A 17,561-nucleotide genomic window follows, 5' to 3' on the forward strand; every position below is an offset into this window, starting at 1 on the left:
CAATGTTTATCAACATTACTGTAGCTCGCAAATTAATTTGATCATGCTTTGCGATACACCTGATTTTATGCTGTTTTAGTCCAGACAATGTCGCCTTGTCACCTACAGTAGAACCTGATGAACAACAAAGTTGGTCATGCTTTTTGTCCTACCAGATCCGCGATAAGGTTCTAGCTAGTGTATCCCTCTGGTTTATCAGGTCCCATGCTCCCGTGACTGTTATGATTATTTATTTACAAGTAAATTACAATTAGCTTTTTGGTTTAGCCCCATCTGTACCTGATAGAGCAGATCTAGTCTCACGTGTGGAAGTAAGCCGTTACGCAAGAGACTCATTGTGATGGAGACTAGAGCACATCCAGAAGTTCTAACGGAATGGACACACATTTGAGTGCCCCAGGATTGGTCCATTTACTTTGCCGTTATAATTTATGCTATGAAGTCCTCCGAATTCATTGGGGCAGTTCCATCCCATAGCAAATAGCTGGAAAAACAATTTAAGCATTGTTCACACGGCCTGTGCGCTCACGGAGGAGGAGCTGCTTCTGCTGGTAGTCACTGAAAAATATATTTTTGAAACAGGAAAATGTACAGATTTGCCCCACTTATAAGCAGTTAAAATATAATCCATGAGTTACAAATATACTGTATGCATGTAGGTATGTATGTACGTACATTATCAGTCAAAAGTTTGAACACACCTACTCATTCAGGTGTTTTTATTTTTACTATTTTCTACATTGTGGAATAATACTGAAGACATCATTACATTCCTTGATGAATGTCCTTGAGGGGCATTCATCAAGATGTGACACTTGGCATTCAGGCCAAAGAGTTCAAGCTTGGTTTCATCAGAATCTTGTTTCTTCTGGTCTGAGAGTCTTTAGGTGCCTTTTGGAAAACTCCAGGCGGGCTGTCGTGCCTTTTACTGAGGAGTGACTTTCGTCTGGCAACTCTACCATAAAGGCCCGATTTGGTGGAGTGCTGCAGAGATGGTTGTCCTTCTGGAAGGTTTTACCATCTCCACAGAGAACCTCTGGAGCTCTGTCAGAGTGACCATCGGGTTCTTGGTCACCTTCCTGACCAAGGCCCTTCTCCCCCAATTGCTCAGTTTGGCTGGGTGGCCAGCTCTAGAAAGCGTCTTGGTGGTTCCAAACTTCTTCCATTTAAGAATGATGGAGGCTACTGTGTTCTTGGGGACCTTCAATGCTGCAGAAATGTTTTGGTACCCTTCCCCAGATCTGTACCTCAACACAATCCTGTCTTGGAGCTCTACGGACAATTACTTCGACCTACCTGGCTTGGTTTTTGCTCTGATATACACTATCAACTGTGGGACCTTATATAGACAGGTGTGCCTTTCCAAATAATGTCCAATCAATTGAATTGACCACAGGTGGACTTCAATGAAGTTGTAGAAACATCTCAATGATGATCAATGGAAACAGGATGCACATGAGCTCAATTTCGAGTATCATAGCAAAGGGTCTGAATATTTATGTAAATAAGGTATTTCTGTTTTTATATTTAATACATTTGCAAACAATTCTTTTCCTTTTTTTTCTTCGCTTTGTTTTTGAGGTATTGTGTGAAGATTGCTGAGAATTTTTTTATATTTAATCCATTTTAGAATGTCTGTAACCTAACAAAATGTGGAAAAAGTCAAAGGGTCTGAATACTTTCCGAATGCCCTGTATAAAAAAATATGTGCACACCCTTTCAAATGAGCAACAGGTGTGGCTATTTCAGCCACACCCGTTGCTGACACTTCGAGCACACAGCCATAGACAAACATTGGCAGTAGAATGGCCTTACTGAAGAGCTCAGTGACCACCTTTCCAACAAGTCAGTTCGTCAAATTTCTGCCCAGCTAGAGCTGACCGGGTCAACTGTAAGTGCTGTTGTCATTGTGAAGTTAAAACGTCTAGGAACAACAACTGCTCAGCCGCAAAGTGGTAGGCCACACAAGCTCACAGAACGAGACCGCCGAGTGCTGAAGTGCATAGCGCATGAAAATCGTATGTCCTCGGTTGCAACACTCAGCAGCTTCATGAAATGTGTTTTAAAGTTGGGACCAACTCCATGTTAATGCCCATGATTTTGGAATGAGATGTTCGAGGAGCAGGTGTCCACATACTTTTGGTCATGTAATGTACCGACAGCACTCCAGGACCAGGATTGCCTACGTCTGTGGTAGGCCTATCGACACCCAAAAAAATGCCTGTGGGAATGGGCTTCCATAGTTTTACGTGGCTCAGTGCAACCAGCAGGCGTCAGCGACTGTTACAATTTTAGTATTTAACAGGCTGTTACTGCAATTTCAGTTGTTTCAAAAACATTGCTCTGGTATTACCATTTATACTGTAGGAGTGTTGAGCTCAATGAGACAATTCTGTTTGGAGCCTGAACGATATATCGGTTCACCAATATTATCTGCTGATAGTGGCTTTTTACTGCTATATCGGTATCAGCCAATAATTCCACCGATATTCAATAAATAGTATGGAGAAAAAAAAAGCAATCTCATGCTTATCTGAATGAACACTTCTCATGATATCATTCATTTCACAATGTAAGAAATCAACATTTGAAGCATAATTCTTGGACTATTGCTGATTTTAATGACAATTACTCTTTCATTTCCCTGGCGTCAAACACTATATCGTTAGATACAGCAAATGCATCCAACAAATGTGTAGAGTCACAAGTTTGATGTAGTCATTGCGTGCAATGAATATGGGACCAAATACTTAACTTTTTACTACTTTAATACACAAGTGAATTTGTCCCAATACTTTTGGTCCCTTGACGGACGGACACACACACACACACACACACACTATGTACAAAAAATGCTGTAATTTCTAAAGTGTTCACCTGATATGGATGAAAATACCTTACAGTTAAAGCTGACATTCTGCACTTTAACCTCCATAGTCATTGTAGAATTTCAAATCCAAAGTGCTGGATTACAGAGGCTTAAACAAAATTCACTGTCCCAATACTTTTGGAGCTCACTGTATATCGGTTTCGGTACATTTTGTCGGACCCCAAAAAAACATTGGTCTGGCTCTTTCTGTTTGCCCTGCTCTGCTCGGAGGGGGGCAACTGTCAGGTGAGTGTGATGCGCGACCTCTGGACGTGCTAATTTAGCAGCTTTACACAGCAGTATTGTCTCAAGAATTGATCTCTCTAAAATGTCCCTTTGCTATCGTCAATGTGAAAACAGACTTGAGGCTCAGCCATTGTTAAGATGGCACTAGTGGCAGATCGCTTCCTCCTCTGTTCCTTGTCAACATATTATTTTTTTTTACCTTGACAGCACATTGTGACTCACCAGCACTGTGCAGCAGCCTCCCTGTGTAGGGGGTCGGGGGCTGGGCTCAGCCCTCCTGGGTCTAATGCACTTAGCCACTCAAAACATGACTCATGCCTTTCTACATGCATCCCTGCCTAGTATGCTGCTGCTGAACACAAAGGCATTGCAAGCATGCTGCTGAAAGGGAGAGGGTGTCCGAATTTAGGGATATAGGCTCCTTAAAATTGTGTTAGAGGGGCTTCAAGGCAAGCCTTTACAAAGGCTCAGGATCCAACATTGTAGCTCGTTTTTTGCGATTGTGTTGAGGGGGCCGTCACAATGAAATGTAATGGGACGTATCCATGCTCCATTAGAACAATTATGTAACAAGGGCTCACTTGCCATTAGCTGCCTCTGGGTTAGATTTGCATGCATCATAAAATGACGATCCACATCTATGCTGATTACTACATGTATTATATAGAATGCCTCAGACTTGTCTGGTGTAGCTCCATGTCATTCACACATACTGAACAGAGTGGCTGTGGAGACACTAAAGCAGAGGCAGTCTGGATTTGATCATTGGTCAGTGAGTGGCAGTCTGGGAGAGACTTTCTGTTGGCATTTGTGTGTGTGCGCTTGCTCTGCAGTGAGACGCAGACAGCCCACACCATCATACTCTCTCTCTTTCCCTCCTCCAGTAGTAATGGTACTTAGAGGATGCTGCTCTGTTCACCCCCAAAAATCTTCAAAGGAACAAGCCTCAAAATGATAAATCTTAAGCACCCACTCTTTAGACTCTTAATCAATCTGGCTTTTACCACTTAACTTTAACATTTCTATCTCTGTATTCAAATTACAGTGTTTCTAGTGTACAACAAGCTTAGGGTGAAGGATATTGACTGTAAGATTAAGTCTTGTTAGTTAGTTTGACTAATGGCTTGGTCTGACTATGACATCTCATTGATGCCCTCTCTATTGATTCTGATATCATATCAACATCCATAGCAAATTAAATGGTAAATGAAACTGAATTAAGTGATTGGTTTGAGTCATGATGAGCCACACCCTACGTGTTTACTTCAGGAGGATGATCTCAATACACTCCTATGGAATATGGATGTGTGCCAATTAGCTGCAGCAGCATTAAAGGGTCAATCTGCAGTTGCTACTGTACATCCATTTTTGGACTTATAAATGACTGAAATAATGTAAAACTTAAATAAAAACGGCAAGTATCAAATAGCAGCCTGTACCTTTTTTTAATAGTTGGGCATCGGCACGGGTAGCCTAGTGGTTAGAGCATTGGATTAGTAACCAAAAGTATACCCATTGTAGTGCTGAGCGACTAGTGCTTTTTGAGGTCGGTTCAGTTTCGGTTCAATTATTTTTAAAATGATCACGGATTTCGGTTTAGAGTTTTTTTTTTTTTTTAAGTCTACATTAAAACCTGTTGAGGACAGACGTTTCGCTAGCGGAACCCCGTTCCGCCTGCGGAACCCCTAGCCAACAGCCAATGGCATCGCACGGCGCGAAATACAAAACCAACTAAAATGCCACAATTCATTTTTCTCAAACAATCAACTATTTTACACCATTTTAAAGATAAGACTCTCGTTAATCTAACCACATTGTCCGATTTTCAAAAAGGCTTTAAAGCGAAAGCAAAACATTCGATTATGTTAGGAGAGTACATAGACACAAATAATCACAGCCATTTTCCAAGCAAGCATATATGTCACATAAACCCAAACCACAGCTAAATGCAGCACTAACCTTTGATGATCTTCATCAGATGACACTCCTAGGACATTATGTTATACAATACATGCATGTTTTGTTCAATCAAGTTCATATTTATATCAAAAAACAGCTTTTTACATTAGCATGTGATGTTCAGAACTAGCATACCCACCGAAAACTTCCGGTGAATTTACTAAATTACTCATGATAAACGTTGACAAAAAACATAACAATTATTTAAAGAATTATAGATACAGAACTCCTTTATGCAATCGCTATGTCCGATTTTAAAATAGCTTTTCGGCGAAAGCACATTTTGCAATATTCTGAGTACATAGCTCGGCCATCACGGCTAGCTATTTTGACATCCGCCAACTTCGGGGTCACCTAAACTCAGAATTACTATTAGAAAAATTGGATTACCTTTGCTGTTCTTTGTAAGAATGCACTCCCAGGACTTCTACTTCAATAACAAATGTTGTTTTGGTTCCAAATAATCCATAGTTATATCCAAATACCTCCGTTCAGGTCACTATCCGAAGGGTGACGCGCGAGTGCATTTCGTGACAAAAAAATTCAAAATATTCCATTACCGTACTTAGATGCATGTCAAACGCTGTTTAAAATCAATTTTTATGCTATTTTTCTCGTAAAATAGCGATAATATTCCAACCGAGCAACATTGTATTCATTCAAAGGCTGAAAGAAAAAAATGGAGAAGTCTCGTGACTGCGCATCTCCAGTCTCACTGTCCCCAGGCTGACCACTTACAAACTCTGCTGCTGTACTTTGCCCATAGACAGCAGACACCCCATTCCACTTTCTGGCGTCTTTAGAGAGCCAATGGAAGCCTTAGAAAGTGTCTCGTTACAGCACAGATGCTGTAATGTCGATAGAGATGCAACAGAAGGACAACAAATTGTCAGACAGGGCACTTCCTGCATGGAATCTTCTCAGGTTTTGGCCTGCCATATGAGTTCTGTTATACTCACAGACACCATTCAAACAGTTTTAGAAACTTTAGAGTGTTTTCTATCCAAATCTACTAATTATATGCATATTCTAGTTTCTGGGCAGGAGTAGTAACCAGATTAAATCGGGTATGTTTTTTTATCCGGCCGTGAAAATACTGCCCCCTATCCCAAAGCACCAAATTGGAAACATTCATTTGCCAAAACATTGAAAATATTCCATTGTCTCAGGTCCACATTGGGTAGATATCAATAGAAAAATAGGAAATTGCAATGAAATAATAAAATATTTCAGTTGTGTGTGTGTGTTTGTGTGTGTGTGTATTACTTGGTTTTTATTTGATGACTTTATTCTTTTTTTATTCCTTAAAGTCATCATCTCATCTCTGCCCAGGCAGTAGCAGCCAGCCAGACGTTATTTCTGTGCTCCCAATATTGTACTGTCTTTAGTCATTCTATTTAGCTAGGCTAACCTGCCTAAAGTATGCTGCAGAGCTGTCTGATGAAATCCTTTTACTAGTTCTTCAAAGTAGATAAGTCATACTTTCACAAACTGTCTCTATCCCTCTCTCTCATTGTTGTGTACATTCTTCTCTCATGCAGTATGTGTATCTAACCTAACATAGCAGTCTTAAGTGTATCCATCTCTGAGGCGGAAAGAGCAGGCACAATGGATGATGGTCATTGTCATTAATTACCATGTTTCTGCGCTGAACTAAGTTGAATATTTGCTTAATGAAAACTACAACTTCCTTCAGCCCATCATCCCACATAGTACTTGACTTGATTTCTCTCGTGAATAATTTGATTTCGCTCTAGAGAAACGGCATATTGAGAGGCGGGGAGCCTGCTTTGTTATTGTTTCATCTGTGGATTGGCCCTTTTTTTTAAAGCTAATCAGATTGATTTCACATTTAACCTATCATTTGTTTGCATTATGTGGTAGCGGGATAAAACATTTGAAGCTGAAAGAAAGACACGCACATATAACTAACATTATTCCTTTTTCTGCAATCATTGTGCAGTGCACTCGTACAGAGCCTCCCACTAGTCATACCGGGGCGATTCTGTTTACTGGAAATTAACCCACCTCCGGGGCTACCTTTTTTAGTTCTTCATATGGCATGGAGGCTAATTTGCTGTGACTGGTGTGTGTCTGTGTCCCCAGGCTGCAGGAGAAGGTCCAGGAGACCATCGAGTCGCTTCGTCTGGCTGGGATCAAGGTATGGGTGCTGACCGGGGACAAGCACGAGACGGCAGTCAGTGTCAGCCTGTCCTGCGGGCACTTCCACCGCACCATGAACATCCTGGAGCTGGTGCAGCAGAAGTCTGACAACGAGTGTGCCGAGCAGCTCAGACAACTGGCCAGGAGGTAGGACACTGTCACTAACATCTACCACCATGTCTCCCCATGCCATTCACGTCAGTCACTCACCATGTCTGTGGTCCATGTTGTGTCCTTCTGGGTTAACTAGTCTACAAGCCCTCATCAGCATGTTAATGTATTCAGGGTAATATACAGGTCTGGGTGCAATAAAGAACTATAGGAGACAGAGTTTAACTTCATATTTATTGTAATCAGTTATGAGTGTTAAGGACAGTGCTCCAATTAATAGAATCACTGTGTAGCCTAGCCAAGAATTCTAAACTCCACGGAGTTGAGTGGCGAGGAGTGTAGTCTACGTCCAGCTACATCGAGTCCGTATCAGTCGGTACTTAAAAAAAAAAAAGAATTATTTCATGCATAACTTGTACCTACGTTTGTCCTGTTTAGTTGCATTATTTTCTTTGGGTGCTGCAATAGTTTATTTATAAACCTCATAGCCTCGGCACTCCACTCCATCGGGGATCGTGGAGTTGAGAATTCTGGGCTATGTGTAGCCTAAACATGTCAGGATGTTGCCAGAGCAGCTCTGGGAACCTTCTGTTGTTTATCACCACTGATATATAGAGATTTGTTCTTGCCCACGGATGCAGTCCCTTTTCCAATGGTCCTTGGCTTATTAATGGTGAAGGAGTCTTGTTTATGGTCCCCTGGGGGGATAGTGTCATTAGGCACGATGCATTGCAGATGACTCAGTCTGGAAACCAGGGAAGAGTACGGAACCTTTTTTTAAAAATGTAATTACATTTTTTTGGTAATCACGACACATCCTATATACCGCGTCGTGTGACAAAGGTTCGAAATGGTTATGAGAAATCAAGACAATTAAGCTTTTTATTATACTCCATTTAAAATAAGTGGATTTATGTTGGAAGATGATGCATAATCATTCTAGTGTGAGATGCACTGTTGACTTGTGTGTGTGTGTGTGTGTGTGTGTGTGGTTTTACTATCCTGGTGGTGACCAGAAGGATAATAAAACAAGGAAAATTCAGGCAAGTGGGGACATTTCGCTGATCCCCACAAGGAAAAAAGCTTTTTTAGGGTTAGGGAAAATAGGATTTTGAATGAGACTCAATCAATTTTATTTTGTCCCCACAAGGATAGTAAAACAAAGGTGTGTGTGTGTGTGTGTGTGTGTGTGTGTGTGTGTGTGTGTGTGTGTGTGTGTGTGTCGAGGACCTCCACGTTAGTGCTGTATAGTTATACCTGCTCTTGTGTGTGTGTGTGTGTGTGTGTGTGTGTGTAGGATCAGAGAGGACAATGTGATCCAGCATGGCCTGGTGGTGGACGGGGCCAGCCTGTCTCTAGCACTGCGGGGGCACGAGAAGCTCTTTATGGAGGTGTGCAAGAACTGCTCTGCCGTGCTGTGCTGCCGCATGGCGCCCCTGCAGAAGGCCAAGGCAAGTCCCCTCACTGTCACTACCAGCCTTTTAGGGCTTTCCTTTATCAATTAATCAGTCAACAGCGCCAATCTCATATCTCTTATGCCCTCAAGTATTTAAGACAAATGTATTGTTAATGTAAAGATAATTGCCTAAATAAATTAGCAATAATAATACATTAGTATAAATAAATAATTTTATAGTAATACATAACACCTACTAGTAGAATTAACGTGATTGAAGTAGATGATTTATGATTACAACAGTGGTCACTGTCATTTACCGTATGTGTGTGCCTGGGTGAATCAGATTTTTTGGAGCAATGCACGGTCCGTCTTTCCTAGACTCCCATTCAAAAGCGGGCAATAGCAGAGTTTATTTTTTGTCTTCTCATTTGTGGTGAATAAAACTAAGAGTGGTCTTCCCTTGCTAGTAGTAGCTAGTGGGCATTAGCCTAGATAAAAACACAGCAAAACAACTACCCTTTTTAGATTCAATGTGAAATAATGAGATTTATAATTAAATAATGTGCCCTGGCAAATATTCTTATATTTGCCAGTGTAACCTACAACATTATCTGAATTTGATATGCTGGTTCAATGTATTCTCTCCCATCAGCTAAAAATAGAATGTCATCATATATTACGGAGAAAAGGTACATAGCTACCAGCTGTTTTTACTGTTTCACTTCTCAACAAAATACCTTTTTTGGGGGATACTAATATTTGGTTCATTTAGGGCAGTCCAAAACGTGATTTGTCGACGTAGCGACGCAACGACATAGGCAGAACTATGTTCTTCAAGGAACCGCCCATTTTGTAACGCAAAATTACATTCAAGTACTCTGTTGCGCTGTGTTTCTGTAGTTTGCATAAGGTCTGTAGACTCCTTTACAACTCACTTACAACAGTGCACTTACGTGACACTTACTGAAATTGTTTAGAAAAACTTCCTTAAGATGGCTAGCTATTTCAGTTTTTGTCTTTTGGTTTCTGACTTTTATATTTGTAGTCATGGCTGGGGAGAGTAGAGCATCTGCCCAGTGCTGTGGTTTTATCTGCGGTAGCTGGTGTTACAGTAAAGGCTAATTGCCATGGACATGCTCCTGGTCTCATTTGGGCTGCTTAATGAGAATCCTGTGCTTGGCAGGTGGTGAGATTGCTGAAAACGTCTCCAGAGAAACCCATCACTTTAGCCATTGGGGATGGAGCCAATGATGTCAGCATGATTCAAGAGGCCCATGTTGGCATAGGTAAGTCCTCCACCCTATCAAATTACAATAACCCATTACTCAATAGTGCATTTTGCTTGTAGTTTCAGAACTAAGTGGCTAATAACAGACTTTACAAAAATTTCAGGTATCATGGGCAAGGAGGGAAGACAAGCAGTACGAAACAGTGACTATGCAATAGCAAGGTTTAGATTTCTTTCCAAGTTACTGCTCGTCCATGGCCACTTCTACTACATTAGAATTGCAACCCTTGTACAGTACTTTTTTTACAAGGTGAGTTCTATGTTTAAGGATGCTTTGCGGTGTCTTACACAATGATAATCAATACAGGAGCTAGATGTGCTTGTCTCGGGTCTAAATCCCTTTTTGTCTTCTTTTAGAATGTGTGCTTTATTACGCCCCAGTTTTTATACCAGTTCTTCTGTCTGTTTTCACAACAAGTAAGTGTCTTTCAGTGTCTCATTAGTTCTATTTGTTCATTTTTTGTGGTCCCTTATTACTGTTGCTTTGTGAGTGTTGTTTCAGTGTACTTTGTTCTGTGTGATATACATGCCTGTTCTGAATGTACCACGTGTAGCTATATCTCCCCCTGAGGGATCATCAACTCGAACTGTCCATCTCTGAATCATCAACATACAGAAGGAGTTAGCCAAATCTAGGCCCTTGTTGACGGTGGGGGGAAAAAAGATCTTGGCAGGTGTGAGTGTGTGCTGTGTTGTACATGGCCCAGGGTGATGTGCCAATCTTGTCCTACCTCGTTGTTGCCTCCCTGTTTCCCCAGACTCTGTATGACAGCGTTTACCTGACGCTCTACAACATCTGTTTCACCTCCCTGCCCATACTGGTGTACAGCCTGTTTGAGCAACAGGTCCATCCACACATGCTGCAGAGTAAGCCAGTGCTCTACAGGTAGGACATGGTGTTCTATTTGACATATTTGTTCCATACAGAATGAGGCTGTACCTCCGTTGGATGCATTTACATGAAAACACAACAAGCATTTGCTACGGACAGAACCGTGTTGCTTTGTATCCTTTCACACCAACAGAGACATCAGCAAGAATTCCCTCCTCTCCTTCAAGACCTTTTTGTACTGGACACTGCTGGGCTTCTGCCACGCCTTTGTCTTCTTCTTTGGTTCCTACATCCTGATGGGGGAGGACACGTCTCTCATGGGGAATGGACAGGTGAGGTGGGCTGGGCTGCATGTACTGTACTATCTGTTCTACCTCTGGTAGTGGTTCTGCCGGGGGAGGGAAGCGTAAGGAGATCCACCCCCCCCCCCCACCTAGCTTGGCTCCAAGGGGAACTTGACTTTGAAGCTGATTTTGAATGTTCTGTGCGGATCTCTGGGAATATTGATTGGGTCTTTTACCAAGGTGCACAGTAATATGAAATATTTCCTTTTCAGTTTAAGTTGGGCAGTGTGATGGCAGTACATTCCAGACTGTTCTAGGAGGCTGTGCTGTTTTTGATTTTTCTATTTGGGCTGCAGCCCCCTCTCTCTCCTGTCTCTTCTGTTTGTCTGTGTCAGTCACCATGTTGCTCTTTTTCGCTTTCTTTTGTTCATTTCTCTTCTTCACCTCCTCCCTCTTTTCATGCTCTGCATGCCATCAGATTTTGAGAGCTAAAAGACAACTGGTAAGAGTTGACTGAATCACAGTTGATGCGTACCCCTGTCATAGTTACCCCCCTAACATCTGTTGCTGTCATTGGTCCATTCTGTATGAACACCCTGCTTGGTTATGCTTTTGATGTGCCATGTTTCTCAAGGGGTGCGTGATGACGAGTCAGTAACTTCCAGGGTCTCCACAAGTTTGTCAGCAATTTAGCTTAGAGGGCTTCGGCCTAGTCTTCTGGAAATATGTGACTACTAACACGTGACTCGATCTACATCAATATTAAAGCAGTATTCCTATGATGGATGTTAAGCCATTGTATTGTCTCTTTGAAAATTCTTACATTTTTTAATGTAATTTTTCTTGTAGATGTTTGGAAACTGGACCTTTGGCACTTTGGTATTCACAGTAATGGTTATCACTGTTACATTGAAGGTAAATAATGTCAGTTGAGTTTTTGCAATTCTTCAATTCATAAATAATTCTTAAAGCAATCTCACATGAAATCTGTCACTTGTTGATATTGTTGTCAGTCACCTCACGCCTCTCTACTCTCCTATGACCTTTTCACATGCTTTTCTGACCCAACTATGTATTTTTTCTTTCACTCTGTCGACAGCTGGCCTTGGAGACCCACTTCTGGACGTGGATGAATCACTTTGTTACCTGGGGCTCCATCGCTTTCTACTTCATCTTCTCCCTGTTTTATGGAGGAATCATCTGGTGAGCTGAGCTGCCATCTCTTTCCCACACAACTGGTGTATCTCTAATACACATGACATTTCATTATATACCGTAATTTCCGGACTATTGAGCGCACCTGAATATAAGCCGCACCCACTGAATTAAAAAATATATATTATTTTGAACATAAATAAGCCGCACATGTCTTTAAGCCGCAGGTGCCTACCGGTACATTGAAACAAATTAACTTTACACAGGCTTTAACGAAACACGGCTTGTAACAAAAATAAATAGGCTTTAACGAAACACGGCTTGTAACAAAAAAATAATAATTTGCAGTAAACAGTAGCCTACCAAGAAAGTCATTGGTCACTATCTTCCTCCTCCTGTGCACTGAAACCACTGAAGTCATCTCCTTTAAAAAAAAATTGAAAGCGGGAAAAATCCATATATTAGCCGCGTCATTGTTTAAGCCGCGAGGTTCAAAGCGTGGGAAAAAAGTTGCGGCTTATAGTCCGGAAATTATGGTAGTATGTGATAAGATCAACAAGTGTAATTGTACTGCATGTGGCATACAGTCTACTTAGAATTTCACCTCAGTGACTGTCTATGCCAGACAGTCGAAAACCTTGAAGTTCTATTCCAGGCTCTACTCACAGGGTGTTCTACTCACAGGGTTAGTTAAGCCTGAACAGATGTTGGCTGGCTAACAGTGTGATTCTCTGACCTTTGCCCCCCCCCCCTCCAGGCCTTTCCTCCACACCCAGGACATGTACTTTGTCTTTGTCCAGCTGCTCTCCAGCGGCTCTGCCTGGTTCGCCATCATCATCATCCTCATCGCCTGCCTTTTCCCCGACATCATCAAGAAGGTGATCTATAGGCACCTCCAGCCCACCAGCACCCAGAAGTCTCAGGTAGGACACCCAGGGACAGAGGAGAGGAGGGGGAAGGGGTGGGTTGCGGTAATAAACTATACACTGACAGGAAACGCATGACACCAAAGCATGGCTTCTCACCTCACAGACAACACAAGAACAACAATTCACTGTGCAACTGACAAAGGCATGCTCCAAACAAAGCGGGTGCATCTCTGTTCCAGATCTTAATCTACTGTAGCATGTCTGATAGGTGGGAGAGCTAGACAGTGGATGCCATATGGTAGGAGCATATTGCTGAACAAACTGTTTTTTGAAAACAGCCTCTTGAGCAGTTCCATTTTTGTGGTCACAACTTCCTCTTTGCTTAAAAGGTTGATATTAACACGCCCTCTTTTTGTTTGTTTACTTACACGTATTAAGCCTTTTTTTGCATCAAATAGTTGGCGAGTCAGCAATTCTAGCATCTGTGATGGAGAAAGTTAAGTGTTAAAGTGCTGCTCAGTGGGTCTTAGAAGATAAAATATCTCTTTCTCAGGGTTGAGTCTCATTTCCTGTCTCTGTGATAGATGATTTTCTTCCTTTCTCAGGCTGGTGTGTGTCCGTGTGTGTCTGTACGAGTGTGTTATGATCAACCTCTGTTTGTGTCTACTGTGTATGTCGTCTTCCCTCCTAACTGACCTTCTCTGTGTTGGGCCCTTGCCTCCTTCCCTCTGCTCTGTAGATGTACTCCAATCGAGTCGTCATAGGTGATGACTTCATCGCACTGCAGCCTCTTTCCAGAGCCAAGAATCAGCTGGGGAAAATTAGGTAGAGTAGGAGAGGCCCTACTACATTTTTATTATAAGAATATATTTTTTAATTTAACCTTTATTTAACTAGGCAAGTCAGTTAAGAACAAATTCTTATTTACAATGACGGCCTACCCATGCAGACGACAAACTAACTAACCAGCTTTCTAGGAAAAAGGGATAGGGGTAAAAAAGAAAGGGAAAGATAAGGCTAAGGCTAAGGCATTTTGTTATGCACCCCTGCATGTTGGCTCTAGGAAATTGTCTATCAACTGCATGCCACTTTAGTTTAGCCTAGTGCACTCTGCATTGGGCAGAGCAGCCTCTCACTGCAGCAGCCCTGATATAAAGTTCCAGTCATAACAGCATGTGGAGCACAGCTTGAGACTGTTTAATGTATGCTGCTAATACAGTAATTCTGAGGCCCAAAAGTATAGTGAGCAAAAGCTGCTAGCTGGTGAATGCTATTTTCATAGTAGTTTATTCACTGTATCTCCAGATCATATTCTGGACAGCATGCTTTTAAACAATAGCATTATTTTCTTAAGATATGCAAAATGAGGAGAGAAAATGACAACCACTCCATCCAAAAGCAAGTGATCAATTTCCTAATTGGATTGACATGTTTACAGAATAATTGCTAAGCCAAATTCTAAATTAATTCCTCAATCATCCAGTTAAAAGTGATACATTTACATAATTGAGAGTACACTGAAATTACTAAACTGGCTCATTGGAACATCTTTGTGCCCAGTCTCCTAGTTAAAATGTTAGTGTACACTAATTGTTTTGGACACGAATTGATCAGTGCTGCTATGCGGCTATCCTCTACCTCCTATGGATGTGGGAGTGGTTTTTGTGCTCATTTGTCTTGTTTTATTCCGTGCATGAGACTTAATGGGTTGTTTTGTGCTTCCAGATGGAAGAGGATAAGAGTTCAGTCAGCTCAGAATATGACTCTGCTGAAGGCAGGAGCCGAGGGGAGGACAATTGGCAACTGCTAGCTGCTTCTCCTCCCCCCGTCCAAGGCCCAGCCCTATGCTCCCCTAGGTAGTATTTGTATTTATTATGGATCCCCATTAGCTGCTGCCAAGGTAGTAACCCTACTGCTTCCCTGGCCCAGCCAGGCCAGGCCTCTGTGTGTGTGGATCCTCCCCTGTCCACCCATCCCCATGTTGCTCTGTTTGAATTATTTTGTATTTTACCCCCTTTTTCTTCCCAATTTTGATCTTGTCTCATCGCTGCAACTCCCTAAAGGGCTCGGGAGGCAAAGGTTGAGTCATGCGTCCTCCGAAACATGAACCGACCAAACCGCACTTCTTAACTTCTTGCGGATCATTGGGACGCTAGCGTCCCATCTGGCCAACATCCGGTGAAATTGCAGAGCGCGAAATTCAAATTAAATTACTATAAATATTTAACTTTCATGAAATCAAAAGGGCAATACATCAAAATAAAGCGTAACTTGTTGTTAATCCAGCCGCTGTGTCAGATTTCAAAAAGGCTTTATGGCGAAAGCAAACCATGCGATTATCTGAGGACAGCGCCCAGCACACAAATGCATAACAAATTATTTCCAACCAGGGAGTTGTGACACGAAAGTCAGAAATAGCGATATAATATATGCCTTACCTTTGAAGATCCTCTTCTGTTGGCACTCCAAAAGGTCCCAGTTACATTACAAATGGTCCTTTTGTTCGATAAAGACCTTTATATCCATAAAAACTCAGTTTAGCTGGTGCGCTTCAGTCAATAATCCACTCTGTTTCCCTCCTTCAAAATGCATACAAAATGAATCCCAAACGTTACCAATAAACTTATCCAAACAAGTCAATCAACATTTATAATCAAACCTTAGGTACCCTAATATGCAAATAAGCGATCAAATTTAAGACGGAGAATCGTTAGTCTTTACCGGAGATAAACAAAAAGAACGTGCTCTCTCGGCCATGCGCTTGGAAACACTACAGCCAAAATGGGAGCCACTTAGAAAAACTACAACTTCTCTCTCATTTTTCCAAAAACCAGCCTGAAACTCTTTCTAAAGACTGTTGACATCTAGTGGAAGCCCTAGGAACTGCAATCGGGGACGATTTTGCCCTATTATAAAAGTGCCAGCCATTGAAATTAACAGTTTTAGAAATGTAGAGTGTTTTCTATCCAAATCTACCAATTATATGCATATCCTAGCTTCTGGGCCTGAGTAGCAGGCAGTTTACTTTGGGCACGCTTTTCATCCGGACGTCAAAATACCACCTCCTATCCCAAAGAAGTTAACACCCGCCCACTTAACCCTGAAGCCAGCCGCACCAATGTGTCGGAGGAAACACCGTTCAACATATGACCGAGGTCAGCCTGCAGGTGCCCGGCCTGCCACAGAGTCGCTAGAGCGCGATGAGACAAGTAAAGTCCCCTGGCCAAACCCTTCCATAACCCGGACGATGCTGGGCCAATTGTGTTCCGCCCTATGGGACTCCCGTTCACGGTCGGTTGTGATACAGCTCGTGATCGAACCCGGGTCTGTAGTAATACAGTACCTTAGATCGCTGCGCCACTTGGGAGGCTCATTGCTCAGTTTTTTTATCTGACATTTTACTGCTTGCATAAGTTACTTGATGTGGAATAGATTTCCATGTAGTCATGGCTCTATGTAATACTGCCCCTCCCGTGGGTGTCTGAGCTGTGTGCAAGTAGTTTAAACAGACAGCTTGCTGCGTTCAACATACCTCTCACACATACAAGTAGTGATGAAGTCAATCTCTCCTCTACTTTGAGCCAGGAGATATTGACATGCATATTATTAATGTTAGCTCTCCGTTTACATTAAAGGGACACCGTGCTGCCCTGTTCTGGGCCACTGTAGTCCAGGTACGACAAAACTAGGGCCTATAGGACCTGCCTTGTTAAGAAAGCAGAGCAACACTTTATTACGGACAGACTTCTACCCATCTTAGCTGCTTAGTCTCCTCAACTTGCTCTATTTCCACAGTATTCATTACAAGATTTAGTTGAGGTTTAGTGAATGATTTGTCCCAAATACAATGCTTTTAGTTTTTGAAAACAAAACCCAACCTTACTTAATCATGACTCGTGTCATTTTTCACCTGTCTGTCTGTGAATGCCTTTAAACCAGCAACAGTCATTATATCAAACAATGTTTTTCTACAAATCTGGAAACACTGGACAGTCACTTTAACTGTCAATCATCATCACCACCTCCAACCATGTTAGTGGTCCCCTAACTACAGGTCAAGGTGGAAACAACATGAAGGAAGTTTGTGTAATCAGTCCTGTTGAGAAGAATATACATATCTCCTGAAAACTGGCTTGCCTTTGCACATCAGTTTTTCATACAGTAACATTTGGAGGACAGTGTTTAATGTAGGATACAGTAGAATGATGCATCCATGGCAGTGTAGTCTAATACCTATTTAATTCTCACTCTTCTTACCACTGTTTCTGCTGCTGTTGCAAATATGCAGTAGTTTCTGAGTGGTAGGGAGAGGAGGGAATTGAGCATTGTAACCCCAAACCAGTGTCGATAGTCTTGGGATGTGTTCAGGACTGCCTCTTTAGCAGT

At 42.0% G+C, this 17,561-nt stretch overlaps 1 protein-coding gene across 4 annotated transcripts in view; it reads left to right on the plus strand.

The window, feature by feature from the left end:
* Positions 1 to 17,561, plus strand: part of LOC106584299 (phospholipid-transporting ATPase IF) — a 61,109-nt gene that overhangs the window by 35,561 nt on the left and 7,987 nt on the right. The window contains exons 19-30 of one of the 4 annotated variants that reach the window (XR_006761563.1): positions 7,181 to 7,384; positions 8,646 to 8,799; positions 9,931 to 10,033; positions 10,140 to 10,285; positions 10,393 to 10,452; positions 10,794 to 10,921; positions 11,061 to 11,199; positions 12,001 to 12,066; positions 12,251 to 12,354; positions 13,064 to 13,229; positions 13,915 to 14,000; positions 14,901 to 15,031. Coding sequence is in view for 3 of the 4 variants with exons in the window: in XM_045706419.1 (XP_045562375.1) it covers positions 7,181 to 7,384; positions 8,646 to 8,799; positions 9,931 to 10,033; positions 10,140 to 10,285; positions 10,393 to 10,452; positions 10,794 to 10,921; positions 11,061 to 11,199; positions 12,001 to 12,066; positions 12,251 to 12,354; positions 13,064 to 13,229; positions 14,901 to 15,031 (1,401 nt within the window). In the remaining variant the exon portion in view is untranslated. The remainder of the gene's footprint in view (positions 1 to 7,180; positions 7,385 to 8,645; positions 8,800 to 9,930; positions 10,034 to 10,139; positions 10,286 to 10,392; positions 10,453 to 10,793; positions 10,922 to 11,060; positions 11,200 to 12,000; positions 12,067 to 12,250; positions 12,355 to 13,063; positions 13,230 to 13,914; positions 14,001 to 14,900; positions 15,032 to 17,561) is intronic. The other 3 variants (XM_045706421.1, XM_045706419.1, XM_045706420.1) reach the window with 3 other exon arrangements.

Source organism: Salmo salar, chromosome ssa23 (assembly GCF_905237065.1).
Source record: "Salmo salar chromosome ssa23, Ssal_v3.1, whole genome shotgun sequence".
In the NCBI taxonomy this organism is placed as follows: domain Eukaryota; kingdom Metazoa; phylum Chordata; class Actinopteri; order Salmoniformes; family Salmonidae; genus Salmo; species Salmo salar.